Source organism: Clupea harengus, chromosome 25, assembly GCF_900700415.2.
Source record: "Clupea harengus chromosome 25, Ch_v2.0.2, whole genome shotgun sequence".
In the NCBI taxonomy this organism is placed as follows: domain Eukaryota; kingdom Metazoa; phylum Chordata; class Actinopteri; order Clupeiformes; family Clupeidae; genus Clupea; species Clupea harengus.
In genome coordinates, this window is record NC_045176.1 from 695,838 (window position 1) to 710,344 (window position 14,507).

At 44.3% G+C, this 14,507-nt stretch overlaps 1 protein-coding gene across 1 annotated transcript; it reads right to left on the reverse strand.

The window, feature by feature from the left end:
• Positions 1 to 7,692: 7,692 nt before the first annotated feature.
• On the reverse strand, positions 7,693 to 14,081 carry LOC116219463 (NACHT, LRR and PYD domains-containing protein 1 homolog). The gene is made up of 4 exons (XM_042703675.1): positions 14,063 to 14,081; positions 12,475 to 13,761; positions 12,021 to 12,150; positions 7,693 to 7,864 (listed from the first exon to the last, which is right to left on the reverse strand). Exons 1-4 carry the CDS (start codon positions 14,079 to 14,081, stop codon positions 7,693 to 7,695), a joined length of 1,608 nt encoding a protein of 535 aa, XP_042559609.1.
• Positions 14,082 to 14,507: the final 426 nt, after the last annotated feature.

Genomic DNA, 14,507 nt, shown 5'->3' on the forward strand with positions numbered 1-14,507 from the left:
CCTTGGCGTATATAAATCGCCAGGGCGGAGTGCGCTCCCCGTCATTACACCATTGGGCGACTCGCCTGCTCCTGTGGGCAGCGAGGCACGTCCTGTCCCTCAGGGCAGTTCATATACCAGGCCACCTCAACTACGGTGCGGACCTGTTATCGAGGGGCGATCCTCGAGCAGCAGACTGGTGCCTTCACCCACAAGTGATAGGTCAGATCTGGGTGCGTTTTTTCAAGGCGCAGGTGGACCTGTTCGCGAACAGGCAGAACACCTGCTGCCCGCTCTGGTTCTCGCTAGGGGGCGACGATCCCCCACTAGGCATAGACGCGCTGGGCCACCAGTGGCCAGCCCTACCCCTATATGCTTTTCCCCCGATCCCGCTCCTCCAGCAGGTGCTGTGCAGGATTGCGGGCGAGGGCAGGGAATTGATATTGATAGCCCCCCACTGGCCCAACCAGCCGTGGGTGGCAGATCTGGTCAATATGTCAGTGCAGCAGCCTTGGGAGCTGCCTCTACGGAGAGACCTCCTAACGCAGGCGCACAGGACGGTGTGGCACCCCCATCCGGAGTGGTGGCGTCTCAAGCCTGGCACCTGAAAGGTGCAGGCTCATAGCGTCAGGCTTGTCGGACGCGGTGGTGGCTACAATACAGAGTGCCCGAGCTGTATCAACACGGGCTCTGTATACGCTGAAGTGGCGCAGTTTTGAGCAGTGGTGTGCTGCGCGTCAGCACGACCCCGTTAACTGCGCGCTGGGCGTTATTCTCGAATTCCTACAGCAGTTGTTTGATGAGGGGAAGGCGGCTTCTACTCTCAAAGTGTACATGGCTGCCATTTCAGCCTGCCACGCAGGCATTAATGGCAGTTCTCCTGGCAGTCACCCGCTAGCGTCACGCTTTATGGCGGGGGTGAGACGGCTCAGGGTGCCAGAGAGACACCTCATACCCTCTTGGGATCTGCTAGTGGTGTTACGTGCTCTCACAGGGCCTCCGTTCGAGCCCCTGGAGACAGTGGACATAAAGTTTGTCTCTTTAAAGACCGCGCTGCTGCTGGCGTTAACGTCAGCAAAACGCGTTGGTGACATGCAAGCCCTGTCAGTCAGTCCATCGTGCCTTCAGTTCTCGATCGCTGGTGACAGAGTGGTTATGCGACCTAATGCTGCTTACACACCTAAAGTGGTGGTAACCCCATTCCGCAATCAGGTGATTGAATTAGCAGTTTTCTCGCCTCCTCCTTTTGCGTCAGCAGAGGAGGAACGTTTGAATAAACTCTGTCCAGTGCGCGCTCTCCGCTGTTACGCAGAGCGCACTAGAGCTTTCAGACAGTCAGATCAGCTATTCGTGTGCTTCGGTGCACGCGCAAAAGGCAGACCTCTATCAAAACCGAGCCTCTCCCGTTGGATAGTAGAGGCTATCGTGTTGTCTTATAAGAGCTTGTCTTTAGATCCCCCGGAGAAGTTGCATGCGCACTCTACGCGGGGGGTCTCGTCTTCCTGGGCCTTACTAAAGGGCGTCTCAGTGGAAGATATTTGCAAAGCTGCAAGCTGGAGTTCTCGCCACACTTTCATTAGATTCTATATGTTAGATGTGGCTGAACCTAGTTTTCTTCATAGCGTTCTGCGGGCAAGCGATCTCTGAATCCCTTGGCCTGAGAACGATAGATATGATAAGTGTGTTCATTAGTGTCTACATGTTATGTTGCACATGAAACATCCCAGGGTTTTCTTACGGGCGCAGGATCACGGATCCCTGTCGCCTATGATAAAGGTGGCCCTGTTAAATTCTTGGTGTTCTGCAGGCGAGCGATCTCTGAATCCCCTGACCTGAGAACGATGTATATGATAAGTGTGTTCATCGGTGTCTACATGTTTGTTGCACATGAAACACTCCAGGGTGGTTTCCTACAGGCGCAGGATCGCGATCCTTGCCGCCTATGACAAAGGTTGCCCTGTTAATATGTTCACCGCCAGCGGCCGTATGAACCTCTATGAGGGCAAAGGCTTCAGTAGAGCTGGTGTGTGTAATTGGCTGCCACTGTATTATCACGCGGGAATGTATAGGGTCCCATTGTGTTATATCGCAGTGAACTGCGATAAGGAACGTCCTCGGTTACTTACGTAACCTCGGTTCCTTAAGCAGGAACCAGATATAACAAGGTTGGCGTGTTACAGTGTTACTTGGATTGATTGTCTTGCTCAGTTTCTTTCCAAGGCAGATCTGGGGCGCGCGTAATGGTATTATAGTACTCCTGGCAGCGGGGCCAGGAGCGCGCGTGACAGATTCTCGCGGCCTTTCAGGCGTGAATAGATAAATGCTTCGATTTGTAGCCATGACATGACGTCATTGTACCATTGTGTTATATCTGGTTCCTGCTTAAGGAACCGAGGTTACGTAAGTAACCGAGACGTTCTCGCCTATCCGAGTACACCAACAAAAGATATAAAATATACCATTCCACACACACATACACACACACAAGCACCTTGCATTTAATCAACCTTGACTGCTATGATAATCAGTTAATTTGAGCAATCTTCCTTTTCTCACCTCAGGCGACGGCACGTCTCTGTGTTCTGAATGAAGTCCAAGCACATGGCTGCGGTGGTCAAAGTGATGATCGTCATGGAGAGATGGACATCACACACAGACTTTTGTCTGGAGAGAGGACCGAGGTTCTGCTCCTGACTCTGAGGTGAGAGGCTGCTCTCTTCCACTCTGTGAATGAGCACATACAGACCAATCTCAATCTCTCTCTTCTGGTCTCTTTATTATGCACTCACATATTATACGTGTGTGTCCATGTTCTCTTTACTTTAATTAACCCTGACCCGTTTGTTATTAAGATCAACTATGTCTAAGGAAGACAGAATGGCAGATTTGTTAATGTTACTCCCCAACACTGCAAAGCTAAACTGTAGAAACTGGATTCAGTCCTGGACGGCACAAACAGAAGGGACGACAACAAGCATACCTAATGTAGAGTTGAAAACATAGAACTTGTACAAGTTCTATATAATCATAAATCACAAATGCAAAATGATTACCTCAGTTCAGTCAGGATCTTTCCCTCCCCCAGAGCTGAGATCAGGTCACCAACATCAGCATCTGGCAGCCTCACCACAGATAACCTTTCAACAACATGATGACAGCCATCACATCATTCAACCACAACAGATCAGCTCTCTCACAAACAGACCACAGCCCGACACACAGTTGAAGCTGAACGTATGACAACACTAAAGGCCAGATGTTTCCACATGGCTAGAGTACCCCATGAGTAGAATTACTCACATCCAAATCCACTGGCTGGTGTGACATTTTGTATTGAATATGATTGCAGCAACAGATCACAGACAGTGAAGCTTCTCATGAAGGGAGGTTTTACCTGAGGCCTCTGGAGTCTTTGTTCACAGAGAGAGAGGATGGTGGCCATGAATTATCCATAAGCCTGCCAATCAGAGCATAGAGTCAATGGGGACTGACCAATCAAAGAACAAACACAGAGTTAATTGGTACTGGCCTATCAGAGTACACCACCAAAAGATAGAAATATTCCCATCAGTACAGACAGACACACACACACACACACACACACACCCACCATCAGTTCAGCATAGGGGTGGGCGATATGGCCAAAATCTTCTATCACGATATTTGTAATTTTATATCACGGTTACGGTATATATTACGGTTTATTATACGTAGGGTGACCAGACCAGACCAGTTTGTGAAAAAGAGGACACTTCAGCTGTGGTGAAATGTGTCCACAGACATAGGCTATACAGTATGATCATTTATTCATTGACCCTTAAGAACACTAAGGTGCAGAAACAATACTGCCTCAATAGGCTATTGGCCTAAGCAATAGTGGCCAGTATAGGCCTACTTTGTACTGAACTTTTCCATTGAATCTTTAAATAGTAAGTTTAAAACAAAGTGCATGTAAAAAAAATCTTTCTGTGGCATTTAGTCCAGTGCTTCTGTGGCTTTTCAGTGGTTCTTTAATGTACTTTCAGAAGATAACTCAAGTGTCACTTTCTTTTCAATGTTTGTCCATATGTTAAAGCAATAATGATGAGAAAAACATTTTCTTTATACGGCCACATTCAAACAAGAAAATTAAGAAGTTGGCCATTACACTAGACACTTTTCAGTCCATATTTTTCAGTAGATTGAATCTTTCCCAACAGTCGAGGATACTCAACAAGTAGGCATGAAAGTCCTTGCAGGTCATGTGCTCAAAATTTTTACTGGGTATCGTACTGTAGCTTAGCTCGGATTCCACTACGCGGACTGGTGTTATTGTTATGCCGCGGTGTATTATGGGAGTACTACACCGCAGCTGTTAGCCCAGCCTAAGTGCTATGTGTTGTGTATATCACATTGTTGTGTGTGTGGTCGATGTAGAATCCTTCCTGTTCTGTATTAATGTGGTTTTATACTTATAAGTGCCAACCATGTTTATGTGGTACAGATGTTGTGGTTATAATCTTGTGTATTTACTGTTAATCTTTGTACGAGTATGACTTGAGTGTTCAAGAACAGTAAAGAGTTCGGAAACCATTCATCATCTCGAGCCTCATTCTTTACTTCGTCACATTACATTTACATTTACATTTAGTCATTTAGCAGACGCTTTTGTCCAAAGCGACGTACAAGGGAGAGAACAGTCAAGCTAAGAGCAATAAAAAGCATGGTGTAACAATAAATACTACTTTACATAAGAAATAGATAACAACGACCTAAAAAAAAGGAAAAAGAAGTGCAGGAATGTAACTGCTGAAGTGCAAGTTAAGCGCTAGTCAGGTGCCAGTTAGGAAGGGAGGTGCTCTCTGAAAAGTTGGGTCTTCAAAAGCTTCTTGAAGGTAGAGAGGGACGCCCCTGCTCTGGTAGTACTAGGCAGTTCGTTCCACCAACGTGAAACTTCAAATGAGAATAGTCTGGATTGCCGTGCTTGCACAGACGGCAGTGCCAAACGACGCTCACTAGACGAGCGCAGCATCCTGGGTGTAACATTTGCCCTTACAAGAGCATTTAGGTAGGTGGGAGCAGAACCAGCAAGCACTCTGTAGGCAAGCATAAGTGACTTGAACTTAATGCGAGCAGCTACTGGCAGCCAGTGGAGCTCAATGAGTAGCGGGGTGATGTGTGCCCTTTTCGGTTGGTTGAACACCAGACGCGCCGCCGCGTTCTGGATCATCTGTAGTGGTTTCACCACGCAAGCCGGCAGGCCCGTTAGGAGGGCGTTGCAGTAGTCAAGGCGGGAACTCACCAAGGTTTGCACCAGCAGCTGGGTGGCATACTGGGTTAGGTACGGCCTGATTTTGCGGATGTTGTATAGCGCAAAGCGGCACGACCTGGAGACAGAGGCGATGTGGGCCGTGAAGGTCCCCGAGGTTTCTTGCTGTTTTGGATGGAACAAGAGATAAAGAGTCAGTATTGATATTGATGTTGTGGTGGATGACCTGTTTGGCTGGGAAGACCATCAGTTCCGTTTTGGCCAGGTTCAGCTGAAGGTGGTGATTTTTCATCCATATGGATATATCAGCGAGACAGTCCGAGATCTGCGCCAAGACCGCGGTGTCCTCAGGAGGGAAAGACAGAAACAGTTGAGTATCATCGGCATAACAGTGATAGGAAAAACCATGCGAGCGGATGATGGGGCCCAACAAGGTGATGTAAATGGCAAAGAGAAGTGGTCCCATCACCGAGCCTTGGGGCACCCCAGTGGTGAGGCGGTGAGGTACAGACAGCTGACCTTGCCATGACACGTTGAACGAGCACTCAGTGAGGTAGGATTCAAACCAGGAGTGCGCATTGCCAGAAATGCCCATACTTGACAGTATGGACAGAATGATGCGGTGGTTGACTGTATCAAACGCAGCTGATAAGTCAAGCAGGACGAGAGCCGAGGATTGAGCTGCTGCTCTAGCTGTTTTTAAGGCCTCCGTTACAGACAACAGGGCTGTTTCGGTGGAGTGACCGCTTTTGAATCCAGACTGGTTCGGATCGAGGAGATTGACAGGACAGGAACTCGGTGACCTGTTTGGAAGCTGCCCTCTCAATGGTTTTAGATAGGAGCGTGAGAAGTGAGACCGGTCGATAGTTTTCCACCTGAGTGGGATCGAGAGACGGCTTCTTGAGCAGCGGCGTTACCCGAGCCACTTTGAAAAGAGAAGGAAATGTTCCAGAATTAAATGAAGCATTAATCACCTGTGTTATTGCCGGTAAGACGGCAGGCGATATGGCTTGAAGGATGTTGGATGGGATGGGGTCCAGCGGGCATGTAGTTGGACGGCTACCTGTTAGGATTTTGGAGACCTCACTCTCGCTGAGAGGTCGCTGTCACAGTACCAAAGGCTCGAAATTATCGAATTTAGAGAAAAATTATCGTACACGAGTCAAGCGCATAAAATACATTTATCTTTCTACACAAATAGACGCACTCGAGACATTCGCCAGTTCGTCCTCGTCGTGGCTAGTCAGCTAGTTTCCATAGCTCCAATTACGCTGGCAATGGTCAATGGCTTCAATTTGGCTAGTCAGCTGGCTTAATTGGAGCTATGGAAATAAAGCCTAGCTATGGAGCTATGGAAACAAAGCTTAGTTTATTCACATAGTTCTTTTTCAGAGGTGAAAATTGCCTCAATCCCGGACGATTTTGGAATCCCTGCCGGACACATTTTTTAGGTCTCAAAAAGAGGACATGTCCTTGAGCCTTTGATATAGGGTGACCAGAGGTCCCCGTTTTTCGTTTACAAAGATGAGAACATTACACTGTTTTGGAGGTGTTTACGTGTCTGAACTGAAGATGTCCCCGGATTTTGTCTCAATTTTTAAGCACATGACCTGCAATGCCTACTTGTTGAGTAATCCTCGACTGTTGGAAAGGATTCAAAAGAGGACGTCTGGTCACCCTATTATAAGGCTCTTCAGAATGTTAAAAAAAGTTCCGTTGATTTGAATGGGCCACCCCAACGTTCGCAGCCTCTGTCATTTCTTTAAATTCACCGCGAAAAAGTTATGGCCGCTGTAATTTGGCAACGGATTTTGTGCTTCTAATTCACATATTTCATATCATACCAGAAGTAGTCCGGTCATTTAACGTACCGGAAAGTCATTGTAACTTGAAGTCAGCAAGTAATGGTTTGCTATGCAACACCTGGTACTTTAGAGTTTTATTTGCCTGAAGAACAATTTTTTCTAAGCAGAAATCGGCAACTTAATCGTATATTTTGGAGGAATGTCTTCTATCGTTTTGGCAAGTAACCGTATAATAAGCGGGATGATGTATAGATCGGCGGTCATTATCTAAAAATAAATCGATTGAATTTCAAAATAAGCGTATACTGCGGTTGAAACGGTATTGCCAAATCTCTATCGGTAGACATATTTCTACCGGTGCATACCGTCATATCGCCCAACCCTAGTTCAGCATCTTGCAGTGAATCAACCTTGACTGCTATGAAAAAAGAGAGAGAGGATGGTAGCCTTGAATAATCCTTAAGCCTACCAATCAGAACACAGAGTCAATGGGGACTGTCCAATCAAAAAACAGAGTTAATTGATTCTCGCCTATCAGAGTACACCATCAAAAGATATAAATATACCCATCAGTACACACAAACACCATCAGTTCAGCACCTTGCAGTTAATTAACCTTGACTGCTATGATAATCAGTTAATTTGAGCAATCTTGCTTACTCACGTCAGGTGAGGGCACATCTCTGTGTTCTGCATGAAGTCCAAGCAGCAGGCTGCGGTGGTGCCAGTGATGGTCGTCACAGACAGACGGACGTTATCCACAGACCATTGTCTGGAGAGAGCACTGAGGACCTGCTCCACACTCTCAGGTGAGAGGCTGCTCTTTGCCACTCTGTGAATGAGCACATACAGACAAATCTCAATATCTCTCTCTTCTGGTCTCTTTATTACGCACTCATACATTATACATGTGTGTTTATGTTCTCTTTCCTTTAATTAACCCTGACCCATTTGGTATTAAGATCAACTATGTCTAAGTAAGACAGGATGGCAGATTTGTAACAGTAAACCTTTGAGCACAGTGTATACTCCCTAAACTGGTCTTGTTTGTATCATGTATTTACCACCGGATGTCTGTATATATATATATATTATGTACACCTACCAAAAGCAGGATATATACAACACCTGTTGTTTCCCATCCCCTTCTGCCACACAACCCTCCCCCATCCCCCCTTCCTATCTCCACCCGGCCGACCTCAAGCAGATGGGTCCCCCCTTATGTGCCGTGGTTCTGCTTAAGGTTCCTTCCTGACGAACAGGGAGTTTTTTCTTTCCCGTGTTGCCAATGTGCTTGCACTAAGGGGGTTCAGGCTCTGGGCTCTGTAAAGCGCCTAGAGACAATTGTATTGTTATGGCGCTATATAAATAAAATTGAATTGAATTGAACTATATTTGCTCTACCTAATGTAGAGTTGAAAACATAGAAGTTGTACAAGTTCTCTATAATCACAAATGTAAACTGATTACCTCAGAAGAGTCAGGATCTTTCCCTCCCCCAGAGCTGAGATCAGGACAACAACATCAGCATCTGACAGCCTCTCCACAGTTAACCTTTCAACAACATGAAGACAGCCATCAGAGCATTCAACCACAACAGATCAACTCGCTCACAAACAGACCACAGCAAGACACACAGATGAAGCTGAATGTATGAAAACACTGATGGCCAGATGTTTCCACATGGCCAGAGTACCCCATGAGTAGAACTTATCTTATCTTATAATAATCTTGAATCTGTTCATAACAACACTACCCTTTTGTCACTTTACTTAAAGCTAACAAAGTCCCCTTATAGAATCATATGGCAGTTTATAATATTCTATCTCTGTATAGCAGCCTTGCTCATAAGCTAATAACCATTAATGAATATGCATAAAATACCATAAAGGTGGTTATGGGGTGCTGTGAAGACCTACCTACATAGTTATGAAGTGTATTACAATGACTTATGGCTATGGCTTATTAACACTGAAATTGCTGTCAAATCTCAATGTACATCTCTGCATAACTTAAGTTACATAAGTTTATATCTTTACTTAAAGCTGGCAAAGTCCACTTATACAAGTGTATAGCAGTTTATAATATTCTATGTCTGTATAGCAGCCTAGTCACCATACTAATAACCATTAATGAGCGCTACAATGACTTATAGCTACTTTTTAACGTCACCATCAATGTCCTTATAGGACCTTATAAAGGCAGGCTTCATAGAAAGTGTTACCCAACAGATAGACTGACGATCACATATTTGTACCATTCATAATGAACTGATATAATGTATCATAAAGGTGTTATGAGTCATTATGAAGACATTATACATAGTTAGTCAAACGAATATATAATTTACTCATCACAAATATACTCGGCTGGGTCAAGGCGAAGCTCAAAGTGGATACCTTTTATCCTCATCGTGTTCAGCTGCTGCATTAAGTAAACGTGGACTTGTTTACAGGTGAAACAGGGTGTTTGTGGCCACGTCACGACCCAATAGCGATCCATTAAATTTTTTTGCCATTATCTATACTTTTACTCCATTACATTTTTTAGCCATTATCTATACTTTTACTCCGCTACATTTCTACAATATGTGCTGTTACTCGTTACATTTTATGAACACAGTTTCGCCTACAATGTTGCCTACACAAAACTATGGATTGCGTTGCTGTTTTGGAAGTTTAAACCAATCAGGTGGCTCTATCAACTCCAGTGATATCAGAGTGCGCGTCTGGCAGCAGCACTAGCGGTAGCTTTGCCTGTTATACCTGAACATTCAACAGACAGCCTGACTATTGCCTATTCAACATGGATCCAGAGTCGGCCTGAACTGAGCCCTCTGATATGAGCCACCCTTGGCCCTATTTAAAAGATATGTTCGAGTTCAAAGGCCCCAAGGATGACTCCTGGAGGTTTCAATGCGTTTCCTGTCTCCCTCAAAAAAAAGGAGTTGCTAGTCTTCAATAATTCGCCCTCAAATTTAAAGTAGCATATCGAGGTAAGCAGAGTGATTGCTATGCTAAGTTAATGTCCCTGACTTTTGAATATTGATATGTGTATTTAATTCGTTTACTGACATGATATTATAATGTTATCTAGCGAAATGCATGTTGACATACAGCAATAGCATCAAAAAACATGATTGTATCTTCATTATATATTTAACGTATTGGTAAGATAAAGCTGGTAGGTTAGCTAGCGTGCCTTGTTCTGTCCAGTTTTACAATTACATTTGTTTTTCATGTTTCCCTTTTTTACACGTTTACAATTAAATAAAATATTTAAAAAGATATCACATGGTGTCTTTAATGGTTTGGCTTAATGGTATTAACTTTGCAAATAATCCCTGGTAGATAACTTGTCATTCGCAGAATTGTAAGATATAGTGTGAACAGTATTACAGATGGTAGGCACAAGAAGTACACCAACCTTTCCAATTAACAAATGTTGTTGCTTATAATTATTAGTAGTAGTGACATCTGTAGAGGCATTTATAACCAGTAGCTATTTCTTTATCAAAATGGCACAGCCTAGACATTGAGAGACAACCCATTGTGTGAGTACTATTACTTATAATACTTAAAGTAAATTTAAAAGTAAGTACTTTTTTACTTTTACTTAAGTAGGATTGTTGATGTAGTACTTTTACTTTTACTTTTATTTTCCTGGGTACTTGTACTTTTACTGAAGTACTAAACTTCAGTACTTCCTCCACCACTGATTACCGGTTGCTTTCACACTCGTAGAGAGAAATGTGTAAGGCTTTAGCTCTATTCTCCTTACAAAGTGCTCATTTATTTCTCAGTTTCGAACTGCATATATTTGATATATTTATTTATTTTTATCTCTGTAGGACAGAAACTCACAGAGCTTTTAAATGCATTTGCTAAAAATACCACCAACTGCCCCAGCGGGCAGCTCCGTGTTGGAAGCATTAATCTGCACATAACAACACACGGTCCAGTAAACGCAGACCTAACTTCATGGGTGCAGACGTGGAGGTACTGTTGCAGAATGTTGTCACGTCCCTGTCTAGGGCTTTAGGACATGACAAATGTTTTGAAAAAAGGGCAGACAACGGAATCAAAATAACCGTGCCTTTATTTGACAAAGAATGGAATAATTAAACTAAGGCTCAAAAATAACTAAACAATCAAAAACACAAGGCCTCGAAAACAGGCCTCAACAGCCTGGTCTCTCACTCCGGTGAGTAACGTATACGATGGTAGTGGCGCGAGCACGGCCCGAGGTTTGGCCTAGCGGCAACGAGGTGTGGCTGTGGTGGCAGACAACAGAAATGCGCGATCCCCAAAGCAAGCCACGTGTGATGTAATCCGGCCACTTTTAAAGGGCCGGGACATCTATTCCCCCAATGTGTCCATTCTATTCCACTATGACTACGGAGTTTAGTGCTTATTTATTTATTCGTGTAGTGATTTTATTTATTTTAGGACATCACAATGTTGAATCATGACTATAAATGTGAAACGTAATTGTTTATGATACATATATTCTCGTATTTATTATTATTATAAAATTGATGTGAATTGATTTCTCACAAATTCAGCCCTTAAGAACATGGGCGCACTCCAATCTGGACGATTTATGACTATTAAAACAATACTCAAAGTTTTATAAAAGGTCTATATGGCACTTGACTGATGAAACAATTTACTTTTTGTTCTCTTTGATCACCTCTTGTATTGTTACACAATACAAACTATACTTGTGGTGAAATGATGGCAATGTGTTTTAGTGTCGTGTGAAAATCTCCATTTTATCTTTATAATATTGTATTAATCTGGGTCATCCGATATCACCGTATATTATGCAATCTAAAGACACATTCCTCTCTTCAGAGACACACTCACCCCAGCTCCTCAATCCTGCTCAGTGCAGGCTGCAGCATCCTCAGCTCCAAACACACACACACACACACACACACACACACACACACACACACACACACACACACACACACACACACTCACCCCAGCTCCTCACACCTGCTCAGTGCAGGCTGCAGCATCCTCAGCTTCTCTGCTGTTATGTTGCAGTCATGGAGCTCCAGGCTTCTGATGGTCGGGCAACACTGTAGGCAGTACAGCAGCACCCAGCAGTCTGTCCTCGTCAGGGGAATGGAGTCAAACTTCATCTTACCCCAGGCTCCTATGGCTCTCCTTACAAACTCCTCCTCATGGAGCTCATAGAGACAATGAAGTATATGCAGCATATCTATTTGATGCATTCTGTGATTTTGAATCACCTCTTTACACACCAAAAAGTTTCTGTGATTTTGCAAATCGCTGAGAAGCCACTCCTGCAGACGAGCTCTAATGGATGCCCAGGACCTCCTGTTCAGGTGTGAGTAAATGTCTGTTTTTCCACTTTTCTTTCGGTTTGAAAGCCCAAAAAGGAATTGAATAACAGGTTGAAAATTCTCACAGTTTCCTAACAACTGCTGTAGTTTTTTAAGGGCCTCTTCCTCATTCTCCATCATCAGGTGGACAGCAGCGAAGAACTCCTGGAAGCTCAGATGCATGAAACTGTACATTCTTTCCTGTTTGACTGTACTCGTTAGGAAAAATTTGCAGAGGAAAGGATTGTATCTGGTTGCTTGTGATGGATCAGGGAAAGCCTCAGACAAACTATTCTCATCAAACAGGACTTGATGTTCCTGTAACCCTCTCTCTGCCAGCTGGCCCAGGCTCCTCAGCAGTGTTTCAGGCTGACTCAAACCCTGGCAGTGATGCTTCAGCAGAATGGACACAAAGTGAACAAATATAGAGGTGGCTGTTTCTAGTTCCTTAGTGATGTCCATGCCTTCTTCTTGCTCCCTGAAAACTGTGCAGGTGATCCAGCAGATGACGGGGATGAAGCAGGTAGTGTACAAAGTCTCGTTGGTCCTCACACAGTCAAATGCTTTCTTTGCTAGCAGTTCTTCTTTGAAAAACCTCTGGAAGTACTCCTTCACCCCCTCCTCAGTGAAGCCTAGGATGTCAGTGAAACGCTGAGAATCACTGAGCAGATCGCTCAGTTTGTCTGAAGCAGTGGACCTGGTGGTGACCAGCAGGAAGCATTTAGGCAGGACCAGCCCCTTCAGCAGAGCACTCAGAGTGGCCTCAACAGGAGCTTTTGTGGAAGGGTCTTTAGGTGGTACGGTGCTAGTTTTCTCAAATGAGAACTTGAGCTCATCAAAGCCATCAATGAGGAAGAGCACTTTCATTTTTGAGTCCTTCAGCACCTCTGCTGTCTCACTGGTGAAGCTTGGACAGTAGCTCAGGAGATCCACCAGACTGTGTGCCTCTGAGATGTCATTAAGCTCTTTGCATTTAAGGTGAAAAACAAGGTCAAACAGGTCTTTGAATACATCTCCTGAGGCCCAGTCATACATGATCTTCATAGCAGTGAAGGATTTGCCATATCCAGAGTCGCCCTGGAGAATGACTGCCTTTGGAACATCTCCACGGTCATCGGGTTTGAACAACTGGTCCACAGTGATTCTGTTGTATGCTTCACTTGCCCTGGTTTTTAAGACCTGCTGGTGATCATCTCCTCTACAACGGATCTCCTCCTCTCTTTCTCTCTGATTTCTGTGTGTCTCAACGATCAGCAGCTCAGTGTAGCGTTCAGCCAGCAGCACATTCTCACCAGGTCGAGAGTTATACTCCTTCACTTTTTCATATGTGGAGCAGATGGATGTTTTGTATTCATCTATTTTCAAGGTATGATCTACAAAAGAATAATTTTACACACAACATTGACATTATTTTAAATTATTTTTCAGTTTCAATTTAATATAATGATGAAATAGTAATTTAATAAAATCTGAATTTACCAGGGTCCTGTGGTGGTGTTGCCAGAGCAGAAACCCCAAGACCTTCAGGAAATAAAGAGGATGAATTTGGATGAAGAGGATGAGGTGAACATCCACTGGAACAGTTTTCCCAAAAGGACATTTCTGGGCTTGACCAGAGACACTACTGGGTTGGAGAGGATGTTCTCTCCTACTCATGTTTTGCATGCTGCTTACTGTCTAGAACAGGTGGCATGATTCTACACAACTGGGCTTCACTGAATGGAGTCATACTGTGTCCAGGGTTTTTTACCTCTATCCTACACACCCCTACATGTCAATGGCCAGTGTGCCCTACTCAGCAGCACCCCAGGACTAGCATTACCTGGAGCTTACACTATAATACACATCTGATAATCACACTCCCCTGTGTGTGTGTGTGTGTGTGTGTGTGTGTGTGTGTGTGTGTGTGTGTGTGTGTGTGTGTGTGTGTGTGTCAGCACTGCAGATGAAACACGTCTTCTATACTAACACTCAAACCAGGACATCAATAGATAATTTACTGTTGAATCCATGTGTTTTTCTTACCATGATAATGATTGTTGATGCTGATGTTTCCCTGAACTGAACTTCGTGTCATGGTTGGAGCTGAGATATGGCTTCCACCATGAGCTACAATTTT